The sequence below is a fragment of the Passer montanus genome, unplaced genomic scaffold, assembly GCF_014805655.1.
Source record: "Passer montanus isolate IOZ18808 unplaced genomic scaffold, ASM1480565v1 scaffold73, whole genome shotgun sequence".
Classification (NCBI taxonomy): domain Eukaryota; kingdom Metazoa; phylum Chordata; class Aves; order Passeriformes; family Passeridae; genus Passer; species Passer montanus.
Window position 1 is genome coordinate 1,409,512 of NW_024372481.1, and position 19,455 is coordinate 1,428,966.

The 19,455-nt window shown below is 42.0% G+C and overlaps 1 protein-coding gene across 1 annotated transcript; it reads left to right on the plus strand.

Annotated features, from left to right (window-relative positions):
- Positions 1 to 324: 324 nt before the first annotated feature.
- CCDC187 (coiled-coil domain containing 187) lies at positions 325 to 18,159 on the plus strand. Its single transcript, XM_039730829.1, has 17 exons — positions 325 to 379; positions 524 to 717; positions 6,279 to 6,376; positions 6,730 to 6,840; positions 7,137 to 7,249; positions 7,729 to 7,862; positions 8,343 to 8,470; positions 8,584 to 8,771; positions 9,519 to 9,606; positions 10,322 to 10,536; positions 11,682 to 11,859; positions 12,046 to 12,208; positions 12,946 to 15,290; positions 15,655 to 15,996; positions 16,278 to 16,418; positions 16,836 to 16,961; positions 17,244 to 18,159. Exons 2-17 carry the CDS (start codon positions 600 to 602, stop codon positions 17,427 to 17,429), a joined length of 4,674 nt encoding a protein of 1,557 aa, XP_039586763.1. The 5' UTR covers positions 325 to 379; positions 524 to 599; the 3' UTR covers positions 17,430 to 18,159.
- Positions 18,160 to 19,455: the final 1,296 nt, after the last annotated feature.

Sequence of the window (19,455 nt, forward strand, 5' to 3'; positions counted from 1 at the left end):
AGCTGAGGTCTTCATCTGAGGGACTTGGTGCTGACGATGTTTTGAAATATTAAAGTATATGTATCACTCCCAGATCTTAGCTGGGCCACAGCCATGCTCAGCACAGTCCCAGAAACACTAGAACAGAGTTCAGGACTTTGTGTTTCTAAACAGATTTCTTTGCCAAGGCTCAGAGCTGGATTGTGCAACCAAGTCCCAACAATGGCACGGATTGTACAATGCAGCCCCCATAAATTAAGCTTCCACATTGCAAGGTTGTTTTTTGTATTTGCCACCAGGTTGAAAAATACCCAGCAGTAATCAGAGTAGGTAAAAATGAGTGTTGTTAGCTTTCCTGACAGCATCAAGGTACAAGACAGAAGATTTTGTTCATTTCCAGGTATGACTTCCCAGGGAGTCTTTTGTTTCTATTTGACAAAATGTAATAGTTCTGTTTAAATGAAATAACCCTTTTTTAAAGTTCAAAAGATTGCTTTATACACATCTCAAAAATGTAGTAATTGTTGTTGTTACCTTGACACAGCCCGCAGGGAGAGCTCACGGCACGGAGGGATCAGTGTGGATGTGAGACTGCTTTGAAAGTTCAGAACCAAGAGGAAATGGCCAACCCATCTCCTGGAGAGAGCCTGAGGATCTGGGACAGCCTGAGGATCTGGGACAGCCTGAGCTTCCAGCCCTCTGCCACTCTGAGCACTGGCAGCTTTGAGCAGGACTTGGGTAAGGTGACATCTCCCAGAGGGTCACTCGGTGCCCTCCCAAAATATTTCTTGTGCTGTGGCAATAGAATGAACAGTCCCTCATTGCGACAGAATTCTTGATGATGGTCTGGCTAGGGCTGAAAAATCTTCTGGGGTGAGGGGGAATTTCAAATAGATAGTTCTCTTCCAGAATTCAAAGGTGAAAAAGGAGTGCTGGAAAAGTTGTCCTCTCAACATTTATGCACAATCTAAGAGATTATATGGAATTATTATTAAAATTGCATAAATTGCAGAAGCTCTTTGCCTTTTCCATGCTGTGCTGTCACAGGTATGAATTCAGCTCACTGTGACAGCTACAGGTGGAGCAAACCCCATTTGGCTCAGAGACATTTCCAGCACCTCACAGCTTCATCTGAAGGTCTCTGGGATCCTTACAATTAACTCTTCGTAATTACCCCATCCCAGCAGTGTGGGATATTGTCCTGCTTGGACAGCAAGAGACATCAAGGCACAGGACTTGGGCAGGGTGCAGGAGGAATGGAGGGATGTGCTGCAGGGTGCCCAGGGCTGGCCAGGGGTGCAGGGCATGGCCATGTCTGCCTGGAGCAGAGGTTTGCAAGGAAACAAGGGAAAGTTTGTGGCTGAAAGGGTTAAAAACCGACCAGTAGCGTGCAGACCTCTCTGTCTGAAGAGATCTCTGCCTGCTCCCACCAAACAGGAGCAGATGGTGCATTGTTTTAAGGGCTTTTCCGAGACAAAAGAACAAGATCAGATAACCTTTCCTCAAAGAGGGTACTTACAAAAAGCCTTTGCTCTTATTAAGGATTCTTCATTGTTTTCCTCACAACATTTTATACATCATATTGGATTTTGGGGTGGTGGAGAAGCCAGCATTGTTTACGGTGCTTCTCCCTCCCCCCCAGGGACCAGGAGGGCATCTTAGACGATTGGACAGCAAGGCAGTTGTCTGAAGTGTTTTACCCTAAACGAAAGACAACCTATTTATTTACTATTAATAACTGAGGACCCCAATTCTGCAAGGCCTAGCCACCCACTATTTACAACAATAGGAGCTGCTGCCTCGTGTCTGTGCCAGGAGAAACCTTTCCCTTCCCTGAGCACTTGCAGGAGCTGCCAGCCCAAGGCTCCCTCCCACCATGGCCACGCTGCTGCACAGGAGGCACAGAACTGTCGTGCTCAGCACAAAGTGGCTTTGAAATATGGGTCACAAGTGGCTCTGTCACCACCCAGAGCAGGGACAGGGCATTCAGACTGAGGCTGCATTGTCTGCTCAAGGCATCACCCAGCAGTTGGCTCTGTCCTTTCATGGGACACAGGAGTCACCGTGCACACGCAAGATAATGAGGTGTAATTCTGCAACTGCTGCCAAATGCGCATATTTACCTTTCAGAGAGACACCTGACCACCCACTGCTGCGCCAAAGAAAGATTTTCTGTAGTAAACACACTTGGCAAAATAGCAAATTTCATTTCAAACATCTTAAAGCAGAGAGAAGAAGATATTCACCAAATATTTGCTTACTGCCTGGGGTAAGACAGTGAACTTGTCCTGAATTGTTGAATCTTCTTTTTAAACACAGCCAGTATAAAACCTAGAATTGCAAATCCTGTAAGGTCATGCTGTGGTGAGCAAAAATTGTCTCCACAGGTAGTGTTGGGAAGTATTTCACATTGTACTTACATGAATTTCTCATCAGTTTAGGCACAAAACTTGCTGTAAGCAATGAGCTGATAAGGAAGGACTTTGCATATTTTACTGCTATGTAAAAATTTTTCTGTCATTCCTGCCAAGCCACCAGGGCTCTCTGGAGCTGAGGAGATGAGCTGTACTCCCCTTGCTACTCCAGCACGTCCTCTGAATACTGCCCACAGTATCCAAATTTCTGTATTTCTATTAAATAAGAGAACTATATGATTTTTTAAAACCCTAACGTTTTGCCTGTGCCCCTTCCTACAGTCTAGAGAATGGTCTTTGAAATGGATTGGACTGAATGAGCCAGAAATCTCATTTCACTAGACCAGACTTTTTGTTTCCTTTTTTTTTTTTTTTTTTTTGTATTTGAGAGATATCATCCCCCCGTTTTTTTTTTTTTTTTTTTTTTTTTTTTTTAATATTTGAGAGATATTGACATTTAAGCTGAAATTAATTGTTTAAAAATTATTTTCTAAATGTTGAAGCTTAGTCATGGCTAATGCTTTAAAATAATTTGCATTAGGAAAGCAAATGGAATGTTTTCCATTGTTCTTGAAATGCAGAATTTTAACCTGAACTACCAGGAAAATGTATTTGTATGTATCATCTGTCCCCTAAACTGCTGATTGACATATTTTCTTGTATCACTAGAGGGAGCTGCCTTCTTGCTTCTAGAAGAGGGAGAAATTATTAAATAAGTGGAATAAGCACAGAAATGTATCAGCATGGCTTCAGCTAATTGTGCTCTGATGGAGAATGTTGAGCTGAGGCAGCTCTTCATGTTCCCTCCCAAATCCTGGCTGTATTTTGTAATTCCCACAGCTCCAGTGAGCTCCAGCCTTGCCTTCAGCACCTCTGGAGTTGTCTGCAATGATGTTGTCACTGATTGAGAGAGTTTAGAATAACTGATAAGGAACAGAAGGACCATTCCACAGAAATTCGGGATTCCGGTTAGGTCCAGGTTCAGGCCCAGCTCTGTTGCTATCCTGAGCCAAGAGCTGCCCTGCAGCTCCGTGTGACAAGGGGCAGCAGCAGGGTGAGGCACTGCCATGTGCTGCAACATCTGGCTGGGAGCTGAACTCAGGCCAGCCCTCCACACCAGAGGATTTAGACATAAAGACAAAACATGCAGAGCACAGGAGCAGCACAGGCCACACTAATCCCCTTGTTTGGTAAGCAGCCACTCCTCAGTGCCAAGCAGGATACCAGACGTGTTCAGAGAGGAGAGAAGGACCTGATCCAGCAGCTGTGGAAATGCAGATTCTCAAGGTTCTCCAGGGTGCAGCTCAGCCCATGGATTTCCTGAGGGAGCAGGCAGAGCCTTCGCACTGGGAGTCTCTTGCCTGGGGATTGCTCGTGGCTCCCAGGTCTTGTGAAGGGCCAAACTGCCCTTTGTGACCAGAGGTTACCAAACCTCTTTTCTTCCTCTCCTTTCACCTGTCACCACTGCAGGTCTTTCCTGCACAGAGGGTGCTGAAGTCGGGGTGGTTTTTCACCTTGCCTAGAGAGCATCCTGAAATAATAAAGCAATTGAGCTGACATGGTAATTTTGGAGAGAGGAAGGATGCCCAAATGGGGGCTAATGGGGAAATTCCTTCTGGATCTGCTGCTGCACTCCACAGCAGCATTTCAGGACACTTTACACCCCATATTCCTACACCTCCAGACAATAATGCAGACAAAGTCATGCTTACAGTTAAAGTTGCAACTATGTCTTTTTATAATAACTGGGTTGGTCTGATTGCTGACATGGGCAGAAAGAGAAAAAGCTGTCCTTGAGTAAAGCAGCAGTAAATGCTTCTGCCTTGCTTCAAGTGATTAGAAAAATGAGACTTTTAGCCTGGCTTTTTTAATTATATGTCAGGGAGATTCTACAGGGCTTTGCTGAGATTCTGCAGGTGCAGCGGAAAGTGATTTAATAAATAGCATTTTTTTTTTCACAAGGCTGAGTGTATGCACATTGAAGCTATCTGGGTAGGCAGTAAATGCCATTCATCATCACCTAAAAGGACGTGAAGTTTAGCCAGATGGTATTTTCTTTAATGCAGGATGTTGCAACACAAGAAATGCATCTGGAAATAGCCACAATTAGGAAAATTACATTCAAAAGAAGGGAAAAGAGATCAGAGAAAACTTTTTAATCACTTTGAGGTCAATACCAGTGGTTGGGCTTTAGTCAGAATAACAAGAGCATTGTTCAGTTTGAGGCACAAATTGAAAATATTTGTCAGGTTTTAAATTATATCCTAATAGATACTCATACTTCTGACTGGCCCAGATACTAGTATTAAAAGCTACTTAGACAACTTAGCATCAATAAATATAGCTTGTAATTTTTTTTTTGTGGAATGACCTTATTTGTTACCATTGAAGGAGCTTTTGAAAGTGCTGTCTGTGGGCTCACTGAAGAATTGTTCACTTGTCTTTTTTTCTATTGCATTGCTTAAAACTGCTAATAAAACTTCCCTGTACAAAACCCAGCCTTTTCATCCACTCAGTTTTCCTAAATAGGTCATTGCACAAAATCATCTCTAGTCAACTATCAGCATTAAGGAGTCTGACTCAGTCCTCAAAATTAGAAAGACTGGCTAAAATGAAAATTCTTTCTGAAATTATGAACTCTTAATTTGGCACGTCTAGATAATTTAGTATGATTTTGCCTTTCCAAACCACCCTCCAAAACCAGGAGAGGCACATTACCAAAAGAAAGGATGAGATTTCCATCCAGTCTGTTGACTCTGAAAAGGAGGGCGTTAAGAGAAGCCTAGTACAGTGCCACTGTAGGAGGAAAGTGAAATCTGCAATCAATTTGTTTATAAAAACAGAGCAGCATTCTAATAGAAAATCTGCACCAGGCTCAAAGATTTAATATTTTATTTCACTCACACCCACATAAACACAAAACCCATCCTGGCATGCAAACAAGCCCACATCTCTGCTCCTTCTGTGTTACAGACCCTTCAGTCTGTAAAACAAACACAAACTCTGCATGTCACGGGCTTATCCTGCACCATGGGGTAATTTAGATTCAGGTGACCTGGATAGAGACAGAGATTTTATCTCAAGTTTCCAAATCAAACCTATTTCTATTTATGACCCACACTTCCATTCTTTTATGACTCTGGTTGCTGTGACAGTAGCACAGCACAGAATAAACACACAACCTGTTTGCCTAAGCTGAGCAATTCAATTGAGAAGCTCAAGCAGCCAAGAACATTTCACTGGTAAACATAATATCAGCTGCACTGTCACACACAGGCAGGGGAGGTGCAGTAAGGAAATAGCAGTGAAAAAGCTGAACCTGGAGCAAGAGGGGAAACTTCCCCACTTTAAAATGAAAGATTTTTTTTTCCAGTGGTTTGTGTCCCTCCGTGACGAAAGAGAGAGGAAGCAGCCTGCATCCCAGTGCAGATGGAGAGGACATGCAGGATGCTGCTCAAGTTCCCAAATATTTTTTCTTTTGGGAAACCTTGTCACAATGTTGGGAATTTTTTCTTTTGTGTCCAGTGGCTCTGATCCTGTTGGTGCAGCAAAGGAGCAGTGGGACCAAGAGTGACAATAACCCACACTCCAAAATTCAGGCTTAGAACAGGAATTGTTCCTCATTCCTCTCTCCTTAAGTCCTGACAGTTCCAAATACTTGCAGGACTTTATGCTAACCCATTTCTTGACAGGATGTAGGTACTGACATTTTCCTTCTCCACTTATGGTGGAAGAGGTAAATATATGCACAGAAGTTATTTCAGGAATAAAGGCAGATGTCAGATGTAGGAGACTTCCAAAAATAGGCCCAGGGAGGATTCAAAGGAACATGCAGTTGGAACAATGTATACATTCCCCTTGTGATGAGCCCCTAAACTTCTGCAGGTGAGGGAGATTTTGGCAGCACAGAGCTGGAGCACAAACACAGGAGACACCTGGACATTTTGAGGCAAACCTCCTTACTACTGGCTCACAAACTGAAGGTCAGTGGGAAACCTGGGTAATGAGAAAAGGGAATTCCAGTTCTGCTGTCCCAGGGGAAAAGTGCTCCCCATCCCCAGATTCAGCTGTGCTTAGGCCATAACCAGTTGCATCAGCTGCTCTGAGTCAGGTTTATAAACCCTATGGACCATAAAGGTGAGGTGCCAGCCCTCATCTGCTGTTTGGAGACAGCAGTGTAGCTCTCGTGGGTAAGAGGATGTTGTACTTGCCCAGGGCAGCAGGATGTGGCAGGAGCTGGCTGTGCAGCTCCTGTCCTGCCCTTTGCCCCCCAGCTCTCAGGTGCTGTGTCACCTGGTTGGAGATACCATTTATAATGTGTCACTTCCTAACACAGCTCCAGCAGCAGCAGCAGAAACATCGGCTCTTGGTGCTGAGGGAGAAGGCAAAGCAAGAGGTTGAGGAAAGCCACAGGTTCTTGAGGGGCCTGCTGCAGCTCAGTTCTGAGGTAAGTTATCATTTCAGAGCCTGGGTTAACACCTCTGGGTCCCAGCTCTCATGAGAGCGGTTCTAAACACACAGCAATTTGTGAGCTGCTGTGGCACCTCACCCTCACATGCCCACAGAGCTTTCTCCCAGCCCATTAAAGAATCAACTCTTTAGGAATTGTTGGCATAGGAAAAGCGTAGGAAAAGTTATTTACAACCAGAGGCTTTCTAAAGAAGATGAGGAAAAAAGGTTTATATGTTTTGCTTTTCAAATCATTCAGATCATTGAGACATGTGACAATTTGTGTGTGTGCAGGACAGCAGGAATTCCAAAGGCAGTGATCCTGCTCTGACAGGACCTTACCACACAGAGCAGACACAGAGAGGACTCTGGCTGGAAGGTGACCTTGCTGCTGGCAGCTACAGGAGGTAGGATACAGTGAGGCACTCCAAGGATTTGTGGTTTGACTATATTAATATTTTGGGGCACTAAAGTAATTGCTCTATAGTCTTTTTAACTCTGATTTGTGCTCAAACTACAGTATTAACACCTTTCCAATGTTGTGGGAGATCTTGCACTTTTAGAAGAGTAGAAACCCCTCTGAAACTTGTGTGAAAAGTATAATTTTCTTCATTTTGCTTTACTGTCATACCCTCGATATAAATTAGAATATTGTATGTGCATTTTTAAAGTGGCATAAAGACTTGAGAATTGCTTCCAGGGTCTTATGGATGCGATTACCAGAAAGGCACCTTTGCACAGGTAAAACTTTCAGTATCACATAAAAATGAGCAGCATTCTGGTTTGAAAAGATTCAATCTCCATGGAGGACTTGGCTGTGAAAGTAAGAAATTGAAATAATATCTGTGACTGCAGTAAGAAAATATTTCCTTTTTCTTCCCTTCAGTAATCAAGAGATGGGTTCACTGAGACACTCTGCATTGAAGATAGAAAGAGATCCCAATCCAGTGGAACCCAAAATATTGGGAGAAAGAAAGCCTTTAGGAGGAGGAGGTTCATACTGCCTAGTGCTTCGAGGAGGTGAACATGACATTAAAGGATTTAGTGGTATTGGGAAAATGCCCCATTCAACCTGGCCTGGAACACAGTTTTCTAACTAATTTTGAAAACTTTGACCTGAATATTCATGTTCATTATGCATATTTAAACTATGGCCACGTTCCTTTGTACTCCTGGCCCTGCTAAGACAATCTTGTTGGGAGCTGAGAGTTATTTACCCTATTGACAGGCCCCTTTTTAAATATTTACCTGTTTGCCATGATTTCACTTGTAAAGGAGGTCGATGTCCATACCTTGCTCCTGGAAGTGAACAGCTGAGGGATGACTCCTCCAGCTCCTGCTGAGGGCAGTGCACGGGCTCGGCTGACAAATATTTGCCAAAGGCTCCTTGAGTTCAGAAATGGATGTTAACTTGTACTGGGGGAGTTGTTTTTTGTGTCTTTTCCTTTCACATATTTTATTTTTGGTGACGTTAACTCTTTGCCTTGGGATCTCTGCCAGCAGATCACAGGCAGTCACAGCACAGACATCACACCTCCAATCTCTTGTCACCTTGGGTGAATCTGCCCCATGAGGAGACCTGGGACAGCTCTGGGGACAGCAGTGACCAGGCCAGCTCCAACAGCCAGGTAACACCAGCTCTCGAAACAGTCTGAGGAGCGTTTCTGTCTCTGGGTTGGTTGGTTTTTTGGTTTTAGTCCCTCTATCACCTGATAACACCAATACTCTGCTCTGTCCCCAGTGGAGCGCGGCCATTCCACGCTTTGGAGGCTCCAGCACTTTCCGCGGTTCCAGCCTGGCCGTGGTGGAGCAGATCCTGAGGGCAGAGGAGCTGCAGGCTCGGCACCAGGCAGTGCTCCTGCGGCTCCGGAGAAAGGCTCTGCGGGAGAGGGCCAGGGCCGAGCTGGCCTGGCTGGGCCACCAGAGGCGGTGAGGGCCACGGGGGCACCAGCGCTGGAGGCCTGCTGGGCCGGGACTGCTTTTCCTCCTTTCAGGGGAACACAATAAATGTAAAATCTTCTTAGAAAGCAAGTACCAAGTAAAAAATGAGGAGAGGAAAGGAGCCTGCATGGTTTTAGTGTCTCCAGAGCAGAGTTGAGCTTCTATTGTGGCCTCCTCTGTGGTGGTGTGACGCACCAACTGTGCTAAGGAGCCCTCAGGGATGGACTGTGAGGGGCGTCCCTCAGCGCTGATGAGGATGAGGAGCCCTCAGGGACAATGAGGGGTGTCCCTCAGCGATGACCAGGCTGAGGACCCCTCAGGGATGGACGGTGAGGGGCATCCCTCAGCACTGATGAGGATGAGGAGCCCTCAGGGACAATGAGGGGTGTCCCTCAGCGATGACCAGGCTGAGGACCCCTCAGGGATGGACGGTGAGGGGTGTCCCTCAGCACTGATGAAGATAAGGAGCCCTCAGGGACAGTGAGGGGTGTTTCTCAGCACTGACCACACTGAGACACTGTGAGGAGCCCCCCAGTGCTCAGGAGACTCCATTTGCTTCAGGAGAGGTCCAGGCACCACAGCCCCAGGGTGGTGAGATATCTTTCAAGTCCATTAGAACTTTCTGCAGAGCCTTCCATACCTACATCTGCTTCGAGAGGAGCTTTGCTCCCATCCCATCCATAGATTCAAGGCATTTAGTGATCTGACTCTGATTCTCATCCTTGTGATCTCCAGTGTTCTGGAAAACCTGCAGGATAGTACAGGAGCCTCTGCCATGGCAGCAAAGCAACACAAAATCCTGATGGAGCTGAAACTGGAGCAGGTAACGCTGCAGTGAGGAGGTGTCTGGAGTTGCTGTAGCAAGTGGGGTTTGTGTTTAAAAAAAAATATCACTTTGCATCCATTATTCTGCATGTTTCCTACATACCCACAGTGAGGTGGCTTTTGTGCCAAAGTCAGCAGTCTGTAAATCTTGGATAAAAGAAAACATCTTTTTTTTTTTTTCCTCTTCTGCTACCTCACTGTTATTGTGGATTTTTCTATTTATGCCATAACAAACAGGTCATATAATGTAGGTTTCCACTGATTTATGCTTGTGATGTTGAAATATATTAAATTAATCTGACAGCTAATTTTATAGTCTCAGTTATTCCTCTATGCTAGGTTCATAATTACACTTGGTAGTCAGAAAATTTCTGTCCTGCTCCTTATGTAGTGGGAGCCTCTCATTTAAGTAAAGGAATTCCTAGTGCAAACCACAAGTACCCTGTAGTTTTGAATGATCTGAAGACAATTTTTAAAGGTCTCACCACTTGACACCCCATCAAAACATCCCTTTACCTGTCATCACTTTTCACAGGTGAAAACCCTGTTGAAAAATAAAACTGCAAATTTTTTATAAAAAAAGAAACTATTGAATTTTCAGCGTATTTTGGAATTAGTTGTGCCTTATGTGAAGAAACATTATACATATTTTTAAGTATAGCTCTTCATTATCTTCACTCTGTTATGCTCCTTTCTTTCTCTGCTTTGTTTAGGCAGAAATCCAGCACCTGAAAAACATCCACAGGGCAGCCCATCAAGAAAGGAAGCTTTTATTAAAGCAGCAGAGAAAAATCTTAATGATGCAGCATTCAGCAGCACAACTCCAGGAAAAGCTGCACAGTCTGGCTGGGAAGCAGGAGGTTGTGAATTCAGGGAGTAAAGACAATTGTGTCCAGCTAAAGCATAAAAGAAGCAAGAAATATGAGGGGTAAGTAAAACCTTTCTCAGTGATTGCTGAAGGTAAGATCAAATCCAGTGGAGAAGATGGAGACAGGTATGTCCTAGATAATTGTGTGAGCTTTAGATACTCCAAAGAGGGAGTGTCTAATAATAAATTTTTCCAACTTCTGTGTTCAAGCAGTTGATAAATCAAGATCACTGCTTATCATTCTGTCCCAAATGGTGAGTTCCTCAGGGCACCTTTAATGATGCCACACAACTGCTAATGATAGTTCATGCTTTCATGGTGGCTTTTAACAACAAACCCAAACACTTTGCAACTATATATTAATTAGGCTTCACAATACCCATATGGAATGAGTAGAAATTTATTGATTTAATTGGGGAAATTCACTCCTTTGTCACCCTCTGGCTCTGGGCCTCTGTATCACTCAGCCCCTCAGAGGTGGTGTGTGCTTCACTGAGGATATAACCAGAGAAGGATTTTGTAATACACAGGGACAAATTTTAGGCTTAAACTGAAGCACAGAGGTGTCATGTGAAATGCTACAGTGAGATATAATTCAGGAGTTTAGTCAGACTGAAAAATCCCCCTCCTGCTGCTCCCCAGGAGCATCCCTGTCTGCTTCCTGCTGGGCTGGAGGAGCTGAGCAGTGTGAATGAGAACCCCACAGCATCCACACTGCTCCACACAAAAATATAGTTTGCTTCAGGAAGAGAAAAAGCAGTTAAAGACATATATTTATCAATGTGAATTAAAACCCCCTTTCATTCAGTGTTACCCAGAGCTTTAGCAGGGTGGTGAGTCAGGTTTGTGCATTTACTTAAGTCCCCACAGGGGAAGGCTTTCAAATAAATCCCTGCATGGAACTGATCTATAATTCATGGTGTTATTGATTACAAGTCAGAGAAATCTTTAAAAGGTTTCTTGGCTGTGCTTTCACTTCTTATTACTGACAAGGCTGCTTGTAGGAGAACAGTGAATATTGGTGTCAGTCTGGAGCAGCCAGGGGCTGGTGGAATCAAATGCACCCAAATCCTGGCTGATTGTCCCTAGATCTCTGTCCTGTGTAGGAGTGCAGAGTGGTGATTATCCTATTTATCCACCTGCATGGCTATGTTCATATTTTATAGTGATTAGGAACAAAGCATTCCATGTCTAACTCTTTACAGCTTTTCTACTGAGAACAAGGAGTCACAACACCAGAAACAGGTGGAGGAGTTGCCAGGTTTGGAGCAGTCCCTTAATGCTCAGGATGATGTTTTCTTACCTCTGGAACCTACAAATTCAGCTGAAATGGAACCTATAGCCACACTCGTTACAAGAAAAGGCCAAAAGTGTGTATTTCTGGTAAGGACCACCTCTGGAGTTCCATTAATGCCTAAAGAAAGGGTGCCCCAGATTATAATTGCCTTAAAAAAGGACCAGCACAAGACTCTTTTGGCGCTTAGGAATATGAGGTCAAAATAAGTGTGTCGGTTACATGCAATTTTTCCTTAAGACATTAACTCTGTCTCCTAAATGTTTACATTCCAGGAATCTGTGCTGGAGGACAAGGCACTTCTTTCAAACCCTGATTCTAAAGATAATGAAGATATTAATCCATGTGGCAGAAAGTACCCAGTGAAAGGCTTGGGGATGCTTCCTACTTGGTGTAACTTAAGCCTGGTTCAGGCAGAAAATACTCTTGGAGGAACAGGTCAATCATATTTAATGCTATTATGTCCAATCTGTTTCAACTACTTCAATCAAATTTTAATCCAGACAGAAAGAGAGACAATCTTCTCATTTATTACCAAAGTGTCTTGCTCACTATAGCCAATGTATAAATCACTGCTGGGCAAGATGGTGGGGATCTCTCAGAGGTTTATTAAGAGATATGATTATATTGCTTCCCCAGAACAAAATCGTAACTTGCTCTGATTGTGTCATTAACAATTTGCTCTCTTTTGATATAGTTTTCCAAGAATTTAAGGCTGTTCTTTTCAAAAGAACATAGATCAGTTGAAGATAGACTTGGACAGGACATGCTGGAGTTATTTTTTTCTCCGGGTTTTATCCTCAGTTCATATTTCTTACTCTTAGTAGGACAGGTGAAAAATAAAACCGTCTGTTTATATATGAGTCAGTTATATCATTTACATAGTTCTGGGTATGCATAATTTCTGTAATATAAATATTTACATATTGTGGCAGTATTTCCTATTTCTGTCACTTTTCTAATGAACCATCTTTCTGCATAGCATAGAATCATAGAATATCCTGATTTGGAAGGGACCCACAAGGATCATAAAGTCCAACTCCTAATTCACTCCTAGATATCATAGTGAGGAGCATGATAGATTTGAGTGTCCTAAGTGATCTAGCAGAAAGCTCTTCTATAAAATATCTTTCTTTTACGTGATGATTTAAAAAAAAATCTTTTAAATGTTCCAGTTAAAGAAGTGGAAGTGCCTACTCCTTCTGAGATCCATCAGGTGGATGCCAGTCAATGTTTGAAGCATTTGGACCATGTTTCTTACGAAGCTTCTGATGAACTAAATTTAAAAGCATTTTCTGAGGGATTAACTTCCACGGAATCATTGTCCAAGTCAAATAACTTCTTTTTGCAATGTGAAAGTGCCAAATCAGACTCTTCTCACTCAGAATTTCAGAAAGTGTCTGCAGTTTGGATCAGCTTCTCAAAAAGTTCCATTTCAGACCCAGAATTAGAGCTGAAACATGGAGATGACACAGATGTCAGTGTCCCAGAAGAGTTTGTCTGTGACAGTGGTGATGTGTTTGCCAATCTCTCAAAAGAGATGCCAATAGCAATAAGCACTGGAAAGGAAACATCACCTAGTAGCAAACACAATGAACGTGAGCTGCCTGAAGATGACAGAGCTGAGACTTCATCTCTCTCCCAGAAATACCCTGGAGATGTGTTGGATCATGGCTGCACTGATCACCTGCTTTCCTTCATCCCAGCAGACAAAGCAAATGCCTCCAGAACCGAGTCAGCACATTCCTGCCAGTCTGAAAACCCTTCTGAGGGAGTGCATGAGCCACACCTGGGTGCCTCACAAAGCTGCAGCAGAAACAAACCCTATTCTCAGGAGATCCCAGCACTGGGAAATGATGCAGCTGCCAGCCCTTCATGCACAGATGAAACCTCCAGTAGTGATAAGGGTCTCCCTCCAGCTGATGAGGATATCTTGTCAGAAATGCTGTGTCCTGTGGGTGAAGTATTGTCCTCTGGAAGTGCTGACTCGCCATCCTCTAACAAAAAGGATTTGTCATTTCCAAGTGAAGATCTTCCTCCTCCCCCTTTAGGTGCAGATGCAGTGAAAAATGGTGATCCTGCCTCCAGCAGGGATGATTTCCTATCTCCACCAGAACAAATGACAGGCTCAGAGTCTAGTCAGGGCATGGATGAAGATATATCACTGGAAATGGATGCATTACCCCCATTACCTGATAACACCATGCCTGGAGAATTTCCTCTGCTCAGTACAGAAACAAGTGGTGCTTTTTCAACTCAGGATGGTTGTCTCTCAGAACAATCTATTACAGCTCTTTCCAGCTGTTTATCAAAGAACCAGCATGGAGAACAGGAGATGCCTTTGCAGCATTTGGAGTTTCTGCCTGTGTCAAATACAGATTCTTCTGGTGGAAGTAAAAGTCCTGAATTCCCAATGAAACAATGCACTGAACAGCTTTTCATACATTTTGCAGAGGAGGACAGTGATGACCCATTATCATCATTTGAAATTGGGGACAGAGTGTTGGTGAAGCAGAGCCAGCCTGGAACCCTGATGTTCAAAGGCCAGACTCATTTTGGCAGTGGTCACTGGGCTGGTGTTGCACTGGACAAAGCTGAAGGTGACAATGCTGGAACTTATGAAGGGGTGAAGTATTTTGAGTGTGCTCAGCACTGTGGGGTCTTTGTCAGACCTGATGAGATTTCACACCTGTTTGGGGTTAACAAAAATAGCTCCAGTTCCACGGGGAATGAAGACTCTGACTCCTTCCATGATGATGATGACTCCCTCAAAGGAGACTGCAACTATTCTGAAGATGATGAGCAGAGAGTGGGGTGTGCAGAGGAGAAAGCAGAAGATACAAACAGTGCAGGAGGTTCAGAAGTGAAAGAAAACCAGTCTGGGTTACACAGCACCTTGCTGTGTGGAAAAGGGCAAAAATTTCCCCATTCCAACCAGTGTAACTGTAATGAATTCCTCTGTCAAAAGAACTTAATGTGCTTGGGATCAGATAAAGAAAAAACAGAACTGGCACAAATAAAACAAACTATATTTGCAGATGCTCTTCCAGAGAAAAGCAAGACAGATGAGGTAAACACAAGCAAAAATATTTGTTGCTTGGTAGAGGATCAGAAAAGAATTAAACTTGCTGATGATATTGCAAGTGAACTCAGTAAAAAACTTCTGTTTGACATTTTAATTGCATTTTCTGAAACAGCTCAACACAAATATAAAAGTGCCTTTGAAAAAGACATGATGAATTATGGCAAAGACCTGAGGCAAGAAGACAATCAGAAACCATTTCCCCTCAAAGAAAATTCAGTTGCTGCCTTATCTGAACCATCAGCAAAGGTTTCTGATGTTTTGCTGGGTGATTTTGATACGCTTTGCATTCATGGTTGTCACACAGTAACAGACAGAATTGTAACTAAATTTATAGATGATGCAGTTAAAGAATATAAGAAGATTAAAAGAAAACACAGATCAAAAGCAGACAAGATACATCATTTATCTCCAGAGACTTCTCCAACCACTTTGCCTGTAAGTACAGTGAGAAAGTTTTTATTTCAAGTGCTGGCCCCGAAGCTGGGTCTATAGAGGCAAGAATTTGTGTGGCCCAGTTTTTCATCATCCATAGAAATTATATCAGTGTTAGGAACCAGATTGCTCACTTCATGTGACCCATTCCTTATTTAGGGAGTTATTCTGTGCCATTGGATAGTACATGTATGGCCCAAACAAAGAAAATGGGAGTTATTTATAGGAATTTTTAATAATACATCAGTAAGCCTTTCTTTGAGCCCATGAATAAAATGGTTTGAAGTGTAACCTTGACCAGTTGCTAATAATCTCAAAACCTCTGAAAAGATGGAATATATGTGTCTTTTCTTTTTCACTCTTGAAGCTCCTTTTAAAAATCCTTGATGCTGGTGTTTTTGGAAGCTCTGAAGATTTTGATCAGCCTAATTCTGACCAAAATATGCTGGTGAGACAGACACAAAAGCAACACTTGTATAAATTAGACCAGTGGCACTCAGCTCCTTGGAAGAAAACTGTGGAAGTTCCTCTTGTGGTACCACACAACAGTTCTTATGTTAAAAATTTGTCTGCATATGCTGTGGAAGAATTATGGACCCCAGAGAACATAAAATCAAATTTCAGGAACATCAACATGCCAAAGCACTTGGAATATAGTGATCTCCCAGGGAATGATTTGGAAGCAGAAAGCAAGAGGATGTATAATCAGGTATTTTTAAAGCACTAACTGTTAATTAACTTTAGTGTTCTGGAGGCTGAATCATATTAGCTAATATTTAATGTTATTCCAGGCAATTTGCTGCAGAATAATTCCAGTATAATAAATGTCCTTGCAGAGACTCCAGAGTTTTGCTAGAGTTCCACCATAAGCCCTTGGACACCTGACCCAGTGTCTGGTTTGGGTCTGTTCAGGGAAGGCCAAGTTCCATGGAAGGCTGGGGACTGGAATCCAGTTTTCCTGACTTCAGTGTCCTGCTGAGTTTGTTACAGGTTATATTTGATTTGAGCCATGAGTTGCTGCGTGCAGAATATCAAGTGACTGCAAAGCCAAATGTGTTCCCATGGATGGAAAAAGAAGTGGGATCTCCCTGTTCCAGGCATCTCTGCAGGACAGATGTCAGTGATGTCAAGGTATGTTCTGGCAATGTAAAATACAGGAACAAGAGCAAAAAGAGCAGAGATTGCAAAAAGAAATGTGACATTTGGGAGGATTATGGTAATGTAACTGAGGTGATGGGAGAAGGAACAGCATCACCCTGAATTGTCTGAACAAATTCAGACTGAACTGATTCACTGAAATGTTCCATATGTGTGGAGTTAAGAATGGGAATGGGCCTTTAAACTCTCTTAATTGTGGCTAATTTGTGTGTAATATTATGATTAAAATGTGTTGGTTGGCCAGTATTGATCAGCTGCCTCTAGATCAGTCCCCTGAACTTTGGGATGTTTCTGGACTTCAAGCTGCATCTTCACACTGGCACCTGTCACTCATCTGGAACACCAGAATTCTTATGAGGAGAGCTCTTTTCAGCCTTCTTTATTTTGTAGATGTTTGTTCAGGGTGAAATTATTAAAATAATGAACCTGGAAAAGAATGACTTAGAAATGAAAAGAAAATACCTAAATATGACCAAGTATGGAAACTGTAAGAGAGACAGAGTGGACCTTATTCTGGTAAGCAGAATTTCCAATGGGGATTTATTTCCTCTAGATTTAAACTAGAAATTCTCATCCTTTTGTGAGAATCACATTTACTTAAATTAACTTAATCAGAACTTCAAATTACTGCCTTTTAAAAGTTGAATTAATAATCCGGTATTTCTAGCTCTTGTGAGTGGTTTAAATTTTCAAAATTAATGATGCAGATGTAAAGCTGTTGGATTAGGTGCAGTATCTCAGTACTTTTGTGAAGCTCTTCTTTTTGAAGTAAAAATTTGTTTCCATGTTCTGTTTTAGATCCAGGAGCTCCGCAAAGAAGAATCTCAGTGGACTTCCTATGGTGATGATGAATTAACAGTGAAGATGAGGATGACTGAAGCCATATTTGATAGCTTGATCCTTGATACAATCAGAGTTCTTAATAAGATTTATCTGAAAAAAGCCTGTTGGAAAGGTGACAGTGCACCATCTTTTTTCCTTTAATACATTGTGGAACTGTTAAAAGGAGCCTGGAGATGGCTTCAGAGAGGTAGCACAGGGAATGGCAGGACCTGGAGCCAGACAATCAGGTTAAATGTCTATAATTTTATGCAAATGAAGTAAATACTAATGTGATGCACTTTAAATTGGAGATTTTTCTATCAGCACCTTCAATTCCTAACTAGATGTGTGCCTGTACTTGGGTTATTTATCATGCAATTCATTGAATTTTTTACAATATCCAAATGTGGGGTGCTGAGAATGTACTTTAATAGACAAAAGAGAGGAAATCAATACTCCTTTTGTATTGGCAAAACTGGAAAAATCAAGATTTTGACAAGGGAATAGAAGCATTTCCTCAGCGTGGTAATTGTTCCCTTTGCTAATTGCTGTGGTCCCACCTATTTCGTATTGAGAAAATCAAATTTTTGTTAGTACTTTTAAAAATAAATACTGTGCAAATATTTCTTACTGGAATTCAGAAACTGTTCATTATTGAATAATTGATTGTAAAGAGATCAGATTTTTTCCAATCCTATTCATTCAGAGTGTCTTTCAAATAAAATTAAAATCAGGATCAATAAAGATAAATTATAGATAAACTTAAGATTTAAAAATACAATACTTAAAATCTTCTTGGGGGAATAGAAAGACATTTTGTGTTTGTATTTTTAAACCCTGTTGGCTTAATTGTTTTTTGTACTTGTTTTCTGAATAAAATATGATACAAATGGCTTATTTTGTTTATTTATTTTCACTGAAATCAGTTAGAATTACAGATTATCTTATACACACTGCTCTTCTCACTAGTGAATGGGTACATTTTTGCTTTGTTTTGCTGGGCACATTAAACCCTCCCCTGCTTGTTGCCATATGAACAGAAATAAAAAGGCAACTTCTGCCCCCAGCGCCTTAACTGGTGATCTTATCCTATAAACTATTTTCATTTCTCTAGTGGTACATTTCCTTGTCTCTGACTTTATCCTCATTGATTAGTTAATCCACATAAGTTACTTGTTTTCTTGGTGTCAGTTTATAGCAGAATTTAACTCATTTTTTCTTCTCCTGGACTCGGAGTGTTGGATACAATGACAAATCTATAAATTGCAGCACTCTGACTCTTCAGTTTATTCTCACACTGGTTTTACAGCAGCAGGATCCCTGTGTTTGGAATGAAATCTATTAAAAATATCACTTTAGGTATGAATAAAGAGCTGAAGGACTTGTTTGATTTTAGCCTTATGTTCCACCTGAGGCAGAGACCCATCAGATTACAAAGAGGGTTGTGAGTGAAGCCTGAACCCTCACAGGCTGCTCTGCAGGGAAGGACACAGCTATAAACTATTCTGCTGATGAGAATAAAAAGTGTGTACACAGAACATGTCAGACATGTTTAATATCCCCCACCATTCTGTGTTCAAAACCTGAGATTCTGGCACCCAGATATATTGACCTGTTCACTCCGTGGCAAGGCTTCAATATCAAGATTACTCTCCTTCAAGGTCTAATATTTTGTTTGCCTTGGGTTTGATCAATATTAACCTCCTGGGTCAATAAATCTTGATACTAGCCTCAAGAGGAGTCATTATCTTTCATAGAAAATGATTATTTCTCAGTTAAACCCTACATTTAATTCTCCTGTAATCCATCTCTTTCATCTTCACACATTTAACAATTCTTCTAAATAAAATGTGCTCTAAAATATCTTGGGCACTGCAGATTTTTAAAATCCTAATTAACAGCTGCTACAAAGGTTTTTCAGTTATTGGAAGCTGTTGTAGCTCTGCTATTGTAACCATTTATTTTGTTGCTTGCTGTACCCAGAAAAAAATAGAGAGAACCCCAATGCTGGGATGTGATATGAGAAACCATTTAGGTCATGGATATGGGTCAAAAGATATGTGTCTGAACCATTTTAGATTTAATGGTCAAATAAAAGAGTCAGAAAAAGGCAAAAGTAGCAGAATTTTTCTCTTGTACTGTTTGTGGGTTGTTGGCCACAAACAATGATGAATTAAGTTCTAACCCT

Excerpts from the sequence above, each read along its gene's own strand:
- CCDC187 (XM_039730829.1), top strand. The coding sequence starts at position 600 with ATGGCCAACCCATCTCCTGGAGAGAGCCTGAGGATCTGGGACAGCCTG. Across the intron at positions 7,250-7,728 it reads GCTGCTGGCAGCTACAGGAG|TAATCAAGAGATGGGTTCAC; the intron begins GTAGGATACAGT and ends TCTTCCCTTCAG. Across the intron at positions 12,209-12,945 it reads AAATACTCTTGGAGGAACAG|TTAAAGAAGTGGAAGTGCCT; the intron begins GTCAATCATATT and ends TAAATGTTCCAG.